The sequence below is a fragment of the Cololabis saira genome, chromosome 15 (assembly GCF_033807715.1).
Source record: "Cololabis saira isolate AMF1-May2022 chromosome 15, fColSai1.1, whole genome shotgun sequence".
Lineage (NCBI taxonomy): Eukaryota > Metazoa > Chordata > Actinopteri > Beloniformes > Belonidae > Cololabis > Cololabis saira.
The window spans coordinates 43,828,010-43,840,434 of NC_084601.1; the positions used below are offsets into that span (position 1 = coordinate 43,828,010).

The 12,425-nt window shown below is 42.6% G+C and overlaps 1 protein-coding gene across 1 annotated transcript in view; it reads left to right on the top strand.

Moving 5' to 3' along the window:
• trappc9 (trafficking protein particle complex subunit 9) overlaps positions 1 to 12,425 on the top strand; it is a 242,784-nt gene that overhangs the window by 44,154 nt on the left and 186,205 nt on the right. Inside the window, exon 11 of the mRNA XM_061742257.1 lies at positions 3,445 to 3,571. Within this exon, the coding sequence (XP_061598241.1) occupies positions 3,445 to 3,571 (127 nt within the window). The remainder of the gene's footprint in view (positions 1 to 3,444; positions 3,572 to 12,425) is intronic.

The window sequence follows — 12,425 nt, forward strand, 5'->3', positions numbered from 1 at the left end:
CATCCCAGAATAATCAGCATCACGAGGGAAAACACACAGGTTTGAAGTTTCCCCCAGAAATCTGTCTAAAATCAGGTAAAAAGAATCTCAATAACACGTGAGATTCACTAGATCATTGATTGATAATCGACAGGTGTGAAAACCTGCAGAAAACCCAAGGATCATTGGTTTTTGGAGAATCCAAGGGTGTAACGTGGTGCCAGGAGGGAAAGATATAAGCAGTAGCCTCAGAGCAGCTGTGGCAGGTTTATGAAACCATTTCCCAACAGTTTGGGCTCAGCGTTTTTCAGCTACAAGGTTTATTCTCTGGAAAGTGTTCAAGGTGGTCGACTTCTGAGGAGAGAATGTTCCAGCAGATTTACCTCAAAGTCTGACGGTTCAAAGCTCCGACAAACACAATGGAAATAAATAGAGAAGGAAAATATCTGTCAGACCCAGAAACCTCACCCAGCTGAATGTTAAACGTTAGTCCCAACAATTCAGCTTTATTTTTAAAGCGTCTGTTACGACACAAGTTGTCTCGGATCATGAAGAAACCTGGACCAAAACCTGGATCAGAAGGGGGGACCCTCCTGGGGGGACCAGGTAGAGCAGGAAAAGAGAGGATGAAGAACAGATAGAGACACAGATATGTTGTCCAAAAGAGTTGCAGATAAGAGAAAAGAGCAGACATATAAGTATGATCGTTAGCTGGAGAACTAAGAGTTACATATGTTGGTAACTGGTTAGTAGGTGGACTACAGAGACCACCATGGAACCAGGACTACAGAGACCACCATGGAACCAGGACTACAGAGACCACCATGGAACCAGGACTACAGAGACCACCATGGAACCAGGACTACAGAGACCACCATGGAACCAGGACTACAGAGACCACCATGGAACCAGGACTACAGAGACCACCATGGAACCAGGACTACAGAGACCACCATGGAACCAGGACTACAGAGACCACCATGGAACCAGGACTACAGAGACCACCATGGAACCAGGACTACAGAGACCACCATGGAACCAGGACTACAGAGACCACCATGGAACCAGGACTACAGAGACCACCATGGAACCAGGACTACAGAGACCACCATGGAACCAGGACTACAGAGACCACCATGGAACCAGGACTACAGAGACCACCATGGAAACGGGTGTAGACAGCAGACCCTGGGGGGTCAGAGGGGGATGGAGGGAGGCGAACACTGGAGAGCCGTTAGCATATCACTAGCGCTTTTAGTAATCTTTTGTAAGACATTCTAGGTCAATTACAATGATACAATCTGTACCACAGTGGTTTTAAACATTAGACATAAATGCCATAACTCCAATTGGTTTCAGGAAAAGTATCTAAACAAGGCCGTTGTGTCGTTAGCCTACTAGCTGCCAGTGGTTATGGACGGCTTACCGGAGTTCACAACGAGAGACAGACGGATGCAGCTCCTCCGTTAGCTTTCTCACACACAGGATTCGGTTCCCGGAGTTCTTTCGTTTGTTCGGACAGGTTTTTCAGGTCGATGTCTTAACCGGAAGAGAGGGAGCGACCTGAGACACATACAAAACGGGTGCGCCACTCTGTGGTCGAGCATGACATTTGTCGAAGAATAATATAAAATCCAGTTCAGAAGTCCGCTGTGGTGTAGTGAGTTTTATTCAGTAAGCCGGCGGTGATCAGACCTACGCAGGTATTTACAATGTAATTACATGGTAAATACACATAATTACATGGTACACGAAAATACGTAATAATTACCTAGTACTTACTGGATAAATTACTCGGTAGTTACCATGTAATTACCTTGTAAATACAAGGTACTACTAGGTAATTACAGTGATATTACCATGGTATTACCTGGTTATTACTGTACTGTAAAAGAAAGGGTTACCTTTTATTCAGTAGCCGGCGGTGAGCAGACCTACACAGATCAGGTCTGGGTTGGTGTGCTGACCCAGAGTGGTTGGAATCATTACTTTTTATACAGTAAGTTCAAAGTACAAAAGGCAGGAATAAACAAGCCAAGTGAGAGACAAAAAGCAATTTACAGTCAGATGCCGTTATCGGGCATTTGGCATGACTCTTACTAAGTTGTAAATTACGTCGTCATATGGCATTCCCGTGGTTCAAGTGGTTGAAGCCAGTTCCAAGGTGTGGCCCCTGCAGGAGGAGGAAGCTGGAGCTTCACGTCAGCCACAGTGTCACAATACCTCATCACATTACACCCCTAAATCACATATACAGGTTTAGTAACCACTTGTTTCATGTGGGTTACAATAGCTTGACCCAAAGACTAGACTGAAACTAGAACTGAAACAGGCTGACCGAAACTACACTACTGGGGGGTAAACACGTAAACGCGTCTCATGGATCCTCCCAGCTCCGTATCTGTTAGCGTTCTGGATCCCTGTAGCGTCTCAGCGTTAATGACCTTGTCCATCGACGGACGCAGCTGGAACCTGCAGAGCCAGAGCAGATTACTCGGCTGAATGAGCAGTAATGTCCTCTCTCTAAAGGTATTGATGATCCAATAAAGCTGGGAGTTTCCCTGGAAGGCTGAAGCTCTCGCTCCACAAACCTCACGCATCATTAACCCTCAGAGATACGGCCCTGGGGGAACCGGAGGATCGTTGGTGTTTGAAAGGCGAAAGGCGAAATGTCGAGAAAAAAGTCGAAATGTTGAGAAAAAAGTCAAAATTTCGAGAAAAAAGGCGAAATGTTGAGAGAAAAAAGTCAAAATTTCGAGAAAAAAGGCAAAATGTCGAGGAAAAAAGTAGAAATATTGAGATTAAAAAGGGAAGGAAAAAGGAAGAAAAAAAGTCGAAATGTCGAGAAAAATGGCGAAATGTTCAGAAAAAAGTCCAAATTTAGAGAAAAAAGTGGAAATGTCGAGATTAATGTTGAAGTACCATCTCGAGGAAAAAGTCGAAATTGTCGAGAAAAAAGTCGAAATTGTCGAGAAAAAAGTCGAAATTGTCGAGGAAAAAGTCAAAATGTCGAGAAAAAAGTCGAAATGTCGAGAAAAAAGTCGAAATGTCGAGAAAAAAGTCAGAATATCGAGATTAAAAAGGGAAGGAAAAAGGAAGAAAAAAAGAAAAAAGAGAAAGAAGAGAAAAAAGGAAAAAAAGAGAAAAAAAGAAGAAAAAAAGGAAAAAAAGAGAAAAAAAGAAGAAAAAAAGGAAAAAAAAAAAAAGAAAGAGAAAACAAAGGAAAAAAAAAGGTCAAACATTTTTGAGAAAGCTCCAGGAGCCACTAGGGCGGCGCTAAAGAGCCGCGGGTTGCCGACCCCTGGTCTGGGGGGTGGAGGATGTAGGGTTGATGTTCCTGTATCTGGTTCTTTCTCCAGAGAAGAAGGAGGTGACCCAGAGTCTGGAGAACTACACCTCCAAGTGTCTGGGGGGCGGAGGATGTAGGGTTGGTGTTGATGTTCCTGTATCTGGTTCTCTCTCCAGAGAAGAAGGAGGTGACCCAGAGTCTGGAGAACTACACCTCTAAGTGTCCGGGGGGGATGGAGATCATCACGCTGCCCGACGGACTCAAGCTGCCTCCGGTTCCCTTCACCAAGCTGCCCATCGTCCGGTAAGTCTGGTCGTCCGGTAAGAGCAGAAAATGTTGAAAGAGCTGTATTGGACCAAAAACACAAAAAACAATTACAGCTGCCAGCAGCGATGAACGGCCCTCGCGTGTGCAATTTCCATCAATAAAGGTCAAGGAATCAAAACCATGTCAGATGACACCACCTACGACTCTTTATACCAGACCATTCAAAAATTATAGCAGAAAAAAGGGACAACCAATCAGAAGAAGGGGCGATGAAGGTCAAGGAGCACTTCTTCTTCCGGCTCTCGACGAAGGCGGACGCTTTTTCTGCTCCCTCTCCCTTATCTATCTACCCCGATATTGCTTGCTTGTCTCGTCTTCAGAGTCTCTTCTTTTCACTCCTCCGAAATTACAATTATGGAATTGATTAACTGGTCTCTCAGCACAATTGACCACATTTTTGCGACGAGAAGTCAGGGGGTAAGGGAGCCCTCCTGCCCCGATGGGACATTCTTTGCTGGATACATGATGGACTCCTGGAAACATTGGAAACCTTTGTGTCTCAAGATTCTGTCTGTCGAGGACGTTGAAGATGCTTCATAATTGGATTTATGATAGCAGGATTTCTCTTGATCATCCTCTTGATAGGAGGTGGGGGATTCCTGATGTATCGACAAACGTCGTCGGCAGCCGTTTTGGCTCTTTCAGAGCTGCCGGACGTGGCTGAAGGATCAAGCAAAGCGATCAACACTCTGACTTTTACGTTTGGGGAGCAGGCCGGTAAGCTGGATAGGATTCTCGAACAGAATCGCAGGCTGGCGGCGTCTTTGAGCTCATAAACAAGATTGATAACAACCTGGAGAAGTTGGGAGCTCAGCTTGGCCAGAATTGATCACAATTCGCCGATTGGAATCGCCGCTGATGAACCAGAGACTGAAAGGCAGACGGAAAATTACTGAGGGTGCCTGTTTTCAAAATAATTGCTGATATTGCTATAATTATAATAATTGCTATAATCTGCCCTCGACAGAGCGGTCTTGGGCCGACCGCTCCTGGTCACAATCTTCCTGGTGGAATGTAAACAAGGTGACTCTGCCCCCACTAACCCTCCCCTCTCCCACGAACACCTGTTGATCCCTGTCTCAGAACTGTACGAGCCGCCTGATAACATCAAGGACATTTGGTTGAGAGCAGCTCTGGGCGAAGGTTCACGGACGGACTCGTCGCTTCACAGAGAAACTTTCTGATAAGCACACACAATTCCCTCAATTCAAACGCCTTCCTCGGCTCCTCCCTCTTATCAGCCCCCCCCAACAGTCTCCGGGTTCAAGCGCCAGACGGCGATCACTTGGATGTTCTGTGCTGGGCTTTTTAACAGTGTTTACTCTAAAGTAAAATGTCTTTAAATCAATTAAAAAAAGTAAAACGATAACTCCGATTTCTTGCTAGATCTATGAGTACTGAGGGCTGCAGTCAGTCAGCAGCTCCGTGATGTGAGTTTACTGAGGGCCGGGTTTCTCCTGGTGACGGGGAGACCCTCATTCCCTCGTTCCCTCGTTCCCTCGTTCCCTCGTTCCCTCATTCCCTCATTCCCTTATTCCCTCATTCCCTTATTCCTTCTTTCATCTCATCCGTATTGATTTCTGCAACTCTGTTTCCATCAGTCGATAAAAGAGCTTCACCTCCCAGGATTCAGCAGCAGCAGCTCGACTGACTGGGTCAAATAAACATTTACCATAAACCCCCGGGGGTTTAAAATACTCCCCATCACTGTTTTAACTCCAGCTCAAGACACTTTTATTTAAATCTGCCAACTGTTTTAATGTTACTCCCCTTTTTACTTTATTGTACCGGTTTAATCTGTTTTTATGTGTTTTATGAGCTTTGTGTTTAAGAGCTTGTCTTTCTGATTTCTGTCTGTTATTGAAAAGCATTTTGTGATTTTTATCTGTGAAAATTGCTCCATAAATAAGGAAAGTTTATTTGTATATCACAATTCAGCACAAGGTAATTCAAAGTGCTTTACATCAACAATAAAAGCGGGAAGACACAATTAAACAGTAAATAACTCGACATTTCAACTTTTTTCTCGACATTTCGACTTTTTTCTCAACATTTCGACTTTTTTCTCAACATTTTGACTTTTTTCTCAAAATTGTACTTCAACATTAATCTCGACATTTTGACTTTTTTCTTGACATTTTGACTTTTTTCTTGACAATTTCGACTTCTTTTTTACATTTTGACTTTTTTCTCGACATTTCGACTTTTTTTTTCTCGACATTTTGACTTTTTTTCTCAACATTTTGACTTTTTTTCTCAACATTTTGTCTTTTTTCTCGACATTTCGACTTTTTTCTTGACATTTTGACTTTTTTCTCGACATTTCGACTTTTTTTCTCGACATTTCGACTTTTTTCTTGACATTTTGACTTTTTTCTCGACATTTCGACTTTTTTTCTCGACGTTTCGACTTTTTTCTCAACATTTTGACTTTTTTCTCGACATTTTGACTTTTTTCTCGACATTTTGACTTTTTTCTTGACAATTTCGACTTTTTTTTTTCAACATTTTGACTTTTTTCTCAACATTTTGACTTTTTTTTTTTTTCGACATTTTGACTTTTTTTCTCAACATTTTGACTTTTTTTCTCAACATTTTGTCTTTTTTCTCAAAATTGTACTTCAACATTAATCTCGACATTTTGACTTTTTTCTCGACATTTCAACATTAATCTCGACATTTTGACTTTTTTCTCGACATTTCAACTTTTTTCTCGACATTTTGACTTTTTTCTCGACATTTCAACTTTTTTCTCGACATTTTGACTTTTTTCTCGACATTTCAACATTAATCTCGACATTTTGACTTTTTTCTCGACATTTCAACATTAATCTCGACATTTTGACTTTTTTCTCGACATTTCAACTTTTTTCTCGACATTTTGACTTTTTTCTTGACAATTTCGACTTTTTTTTTTCAACATTTTGACTTTTTTCTCAACATTTTGACTTTTTTTTTTTTTTCGACATTTTGACTTTTTTCTCAACATTTTGACTTTTTTTCTCAACGTTTCGACTTTTTTCTCAACATTTTGACTTTTTTCTCAAAATTGTACTTCAACATTAATCTCGACATTTTGACTTTTTTCTCGACATTTCAACTTTTTTCTCAACATTTCGACTTTTTTCTCGACATTTCGACTTTTTTCTCAACATTTCGGCTTTTTTCTCAACATTTCGACTTTTTTTCTCAACATTTTGACTTTTTTTCTCAACATTTTGACTTTTTTTCTCAACATTTTGACTTTTTTTCTCAACATTTTGACTTTTTTTCTCAACATTTTGACTTTTTTGCTCAACATTTTGACTTTTTTGCTCAACATTTTGACTTTTTTCTCAAAATTTCGACTTTTTTCTCAACATTTCGACTTTTTTTCTCAACAAGTGCATATAGACTAGACGGGAAGTACCAAAAAGTGAATGTAAGGAGCATTTATGGGTACAAGTCGGGAACCGGCCTACTTTACATATTTCAAGGGTGCTGAATCCAAAAAAAACGGTACCCAAGCAAAATTTTGAGTTTTTGACCTTCTAATTTGCATATCAAAATGGCCGCCAAACTGCCTGTCTTGCTCAGTCGTTGGACCATTTTCCCCAAGTTTTTTTGTAAGTAGGCATTCAAAGATGATGAATTAAGTGTCTAGATCTATAGTCTAGGGTCAGAGCAAGGATATAGTGGAGGCTCAGTGCCTTTTTATGTATATATATATGCAAAATACCAACTTTTAAGGTGAAATTAAGCATTATTTGTGTAATTGTTAAGGCCGACATGAATATTCAGTCAATATCACTCTTAAATGTTCCCAGTGTGTATATGATATGTGATGTATTCCATATTACATAATAATTAAGAAAAACACCATTGCAAGTTGTCTGAGAATTCATTTTTTTATGCAAACAAAGCATAATGCTCTTAATTCAAACATCGAAAAATTTAAGTGAATAGGGAAAAAAAAACATGAAACTTCCCTTGAACAGTTCTACAGATCACATCTTGTTTCTGTATATTTTCTTTCATGTTTCTAGCTGAATTGCTTTGCTTTCATCTGTCTTCTTCTGTAAGTTCCATAGGTCACTTGTTTTGGTAAATTGTTTGTATACCTTTCTAGTTTGCTTGTGTGCCATTTGTCTTTGGAATTTCATTTTGATTATTATTTCTTTCTGCAGTCCTTTTCCAAGTTCTTTGGTTACCCATTGCATTGGTATGCTTGAGGACTAAAACTCCACATTTAAACAAGGACATTGGTCATCACTCTGACATGTACACATTGCAGTGCATAACAGCCCCGATTTTTGGCATTTGGCTATAGGTGGCTGCAGGTGGCTATAGGTGGTTGCAGGTGGCTATAGGTGGCTGCAGGTGGCTGTAGGTGTTTGCAGGTGGCTATAGGTGGCTGTAGGTGGCTGCATGTGACTATAGGTGGCTGCATGTGACTATAGGTGGCTGTAGGTGGCTGTAGGTGGTTGCAGGTTGCTATAGGTGGCTGTAGGTGGCTGCATGTGACTATAGGTGGCGTTAGGTGGCTGCATGTGACTATAGGTGGCTGTAGGTGGCTGTAGGTGGTTGCAGGTTGCTATAGGTGGCTGTAGGTGGCTGCATGTGACTATAGGTGGCGTTAGGTGGCTGCAGGTGCCTATAGGTGGCTGCAGGTGCCTATAGGTGGCTGCAGGTGCCTATAGGTGGCTGCAGGTGCCTATAGGTGGCTGCAGGTGCCTATAGGTGCCTGCAGGTGGCTGCAGGTGCCTGCAGGTGGCTGCAGGTGCCTGCAGGTGCCTATAGGTGGCTGCAGGTGACTATAGGTGGCTGTAGGTGGTTGTAGGTGGTTGCAGGTGGCTGTAGGTGGTTGCAGGTGGCTATAGGTGGCTGCAGGTGACTATAGGTGGCTGTAGGTGGTTGCAGGTGGCTGCAGGTGACTATAGGTGAATGTAGGTGGCTGCAGGTGACTATAGGTGAATGTAGGTGGTTGCAGGTGGCTATAGGTGGCTGCAGGTGCCTATAGGTGGCTGCAGGTGCCTATAGGTGGCTGCAGGTGCCTATAGGTGGCTATAGGTGGCTATAGGTGGCTGCAGGTGGTTGCAGGTGGCTATAGGTGGCTGTAGGTGGCTGTAGGTGGCTGCAGGTGACTATAGGTGGCTGTAGGTGGTTGCAGGTGGCTGCAGGTGGGTATAGGTGGCTATAGGTGGCTGCAGGTGACTATAGGTGGCTGTAGGTGGTTGCAGGTGACTATAGGTGGCTGTAGGTGGTTGCAGGTGGCTATAGGTGGCTGTAGGTGGTTGCAGGTGGCTATAGGTGGTTGCAGGTGGCTATAGGTGGCTGCAGGTGACTATAGGTGAATGCAGGTGGCTATAGGTGGTTGTAGGTGGCTATAGGTGGCTGCAGGTGGCTATAAGTGGCTATGGGTGGCTGTAGGTGGCTGTAGGTACCAAAGCGTGTGAAACTGTTACGATCCTCTTTGCTGTTAATTCACCTGAGGCAAAGGGTCCTCAGCGATGGGACTGACCATGCTATGTACTGATCTAAATATTCAACTTGGTACGTTTAATGGTGGTCTCTTTTTGAATATTTTTCCCTATTTACCTGGGTTTTTAGAGAATTTAGAGAACAAATGCTTGATTTGCAAAAAAAAAAAAAAAAAAACATGAAATCCCAGACAACTTGCAATGGATATTTTTCTTTGGTTCCATGGTCACAGACACAGCACTGAAGTGGTTCACCTCCTACCTGACCAACCGCTACTACCATGTCTCCCTGGGAGGTGCCAGGTCTGACGACACTGAGGTGACATGTGGTGTGCCACAGGGGTCAGTGTTGGGCCCCATCCTGTTTTTGATATATCTGCTTCCACTTGGCTACATCATCAGACAACACAAAATCAACTTCCACTGTTACACTGATGACACTCAGGTCTATATCAAAACCCATCCAAATCCCTCTAAAACAGTCTCCTCCCTCAACACCTGCCTGGAGGACATCCGCTCCTGGATGAATAACAACTTCCTCCAACTCAACAGCAGCAAGACGGAGGCCATCATGATCGGTACCTCCCACCAACTCGCCAATGCTAGCAATGCTAGCACTGCTGCACTCTCCCTCCACGGTCAGCCCATCTCCTTCTCCTCTGTTGTTACCAACCTTGGAGTTGAGCTTGACTCTTCCCTATCATTCCAACCTCACATAAAACACATCTGCAAGATCTCCTACTTCCACCTTAAAAATATAGCCCGACTGAAGCCATCCCTCTCCAAAGATGACTTAAAAAAGCTGGTAAACGCCTTCATCTTTTCACGCATTGACTATGGCAATGCACTTCTCTCCGGTCTACCTGCAAAATCCATCCACTGCCTCCAACTGGTTCAAAACAGCGCTGCAAGATTGCTCACCGGTACCAAAAAGTCAGCACACATAACCCCTGTTCTGGCCGAACTCCACTGGCTCCCGGTCCACTACAGGATCCAGTTCAAGGTCCTCCTCCTGACCTTCAAAGCCATCCATCAAAAAAGCCCCAGCTACCTAAGTGATCTAATCACTATCCATAAACCAGCACGCACCCTTCGCTCCAGCCACGCCACTGTCCCTCATGTCCCCTCTCCACGGCTCGTGACGATGGGACACCGTTCCTTCTCTGCCTCTGCCCCACGCCTATGGAACTCTCTACCTGACGACCTCAGGAATGCACCTTCTGTGGAGTCCTTTAAAACGGGCCTTAAAACACTCTTCTATAAGCAGGCTTTCCCCTGAACTCTCCTTGACCCCCTTTTATTCAAATATTTTTTTTTTATTTATTTTTTTATCTTTTTGCTGCCCACAACTTTTTATCTTACTTTTATCTTAGCAGCTAGGTTTTGTCTTAGTTTCTTAGTCTTGTTTTTAGTCTTCTTTGTAAAGCGCTCTGAGATCTGTCGTTTCAGGTGAAAAGCGCTATATAAATTGAAATTATTATTATTATTATTATTTGTTATCATATACTATGGTGTACATCATATGTCATATCAACAGGGAAGATTTCAGAGTAACTTTTATTTAATATTTATGTCGGCCTTAAAAAATGACACAAATAATGCTTAATTTCACCTTAAAAGTTGGTATTTGGCATATATATATACATAAAAAAGGCACTGAGCCTCCACTATATCCTTGTTTGACCCTTGACTATCGATCTAGAAACTTAAATTCCTCATCTTGATTGCCTACTTACAAAAAAAAAAGGAGGGAATGGTCTAATAACTGTGCGAGATGGGCAATTTGGCGGCCATTTTAATATGCAAATTAGAAGGTCAAAAACTCAAAATTTCACTCGGGTACCAGTTTTTTTGGACTCAGCAACCTTTAAATATGTAAGGTAGGCCGGTTCCCGACTTGTACCCATAAATGCTCCTTACTTCTTATAAAAGGCCTTTTTTCTGAAATCCGTCTAGACTAATAGGCTAATGAAAAAAATCTTCCTTCTCTAAATTATTTTATTTTTCTCCTGCCCGGCCCTAATACTCTTCTGTACTTCCGAACTAAAGCCACTCCTTCGTTCTACTTCCCCCAGGGAACTATTTCCAGCTGCTAATGTGGTTTATTCTACCGCTAACCATGAATATTCATGACTCTTTCATTAAAGAGTCTCAGATTTACGTCCTGCTTCGGCTGAAGGTTCCACTCTCAAACATCTGCAGCAGCTGCAGGAACGAGAGCAGAACTTCCCTGATAACGAGAGTATTAATAAAACCCCAGTCAGTGTTTTAATAAAACCCATTCGTGTATTAATAAACCCCCAGTCGGTCGGTGTGTTATCAGGATCATTACTGCTGCAGAACCTTCGTATGTCAAACATATTCACTTTAATAAAGACTTTATGGTTTGGCACTAATGAATTTAATGATGGTTTAACTCCCAAAGGGCCTCGTTCACCAAACCATCCATAAATCTGAGCAGATCTGCAATAAAATCACCTCCTACTGGAAATCTGCTGTGGATTCACCAAACCATCCATAAATCTGAGCAGATCTGCAATAAAATCACCTCCTCGCTGGAAATCTGCTCCGGATTCACCAAACCATCCATAAATCTGAGCAGATCTGCAATAAAATCACCTCCTCCCTGCGAAATCTGCTCCGGATTCACCAAATCATCCATAAATCTGGGCAGATCTGCAATAAAATCACCTCCTCGCTGGAAATCTGCTCCGGATTCACCAAATCATCCATAAATCTGAGCAGATCTGCAATAAAATCACCTCCTCCCTGCGAAATCTGCTCTGGATTCACCAACGAACGACTCAAACTGGATTTTTTATCATTAGTGCCACGGCTGCGCCAGAGGAACTCTATATTGCTCAGGCTTATTATTTATTCTTCCTTATAAACTTTGGTGCGTAACTAGTCCCATAGCTTTGAGAAAACGTGAAAAGTAAAAACGTAGAAACGTGCGCCCTAATCGGGAATCGAGTGGTATGACTTTTATTAGCGATTGGCGTGCACGTTTTTGCGCAACGTGCAAAAATGTGCGCTTTTTGGCGCCATCCGGAACGCATTGGGAGAAGTTTGGGGCCTCACCACTCGCACACCGTTACTCGAAAAATTTCGAACGGATTTAGAAAGTTGTAGGCCCTGAATTTAACTACAGTCCTGTGGATTTTCAGAGCGATCGAACAAATAGTTTTCGCACGAAGTGCAAAACTATTTCCAGATTTCCAAACTAATGGGGAGATTTTCCCATGTATGTGTGTGGCGCGGAATGTCACACTGTGGATGGGAGGAGGTTAAAAAAAAAGCCAAAATTCACCTTTTTTCTGAGTCACCTAACTTTCTCATACCTGCACGTAAAAATGTCATTCAAACTTCAA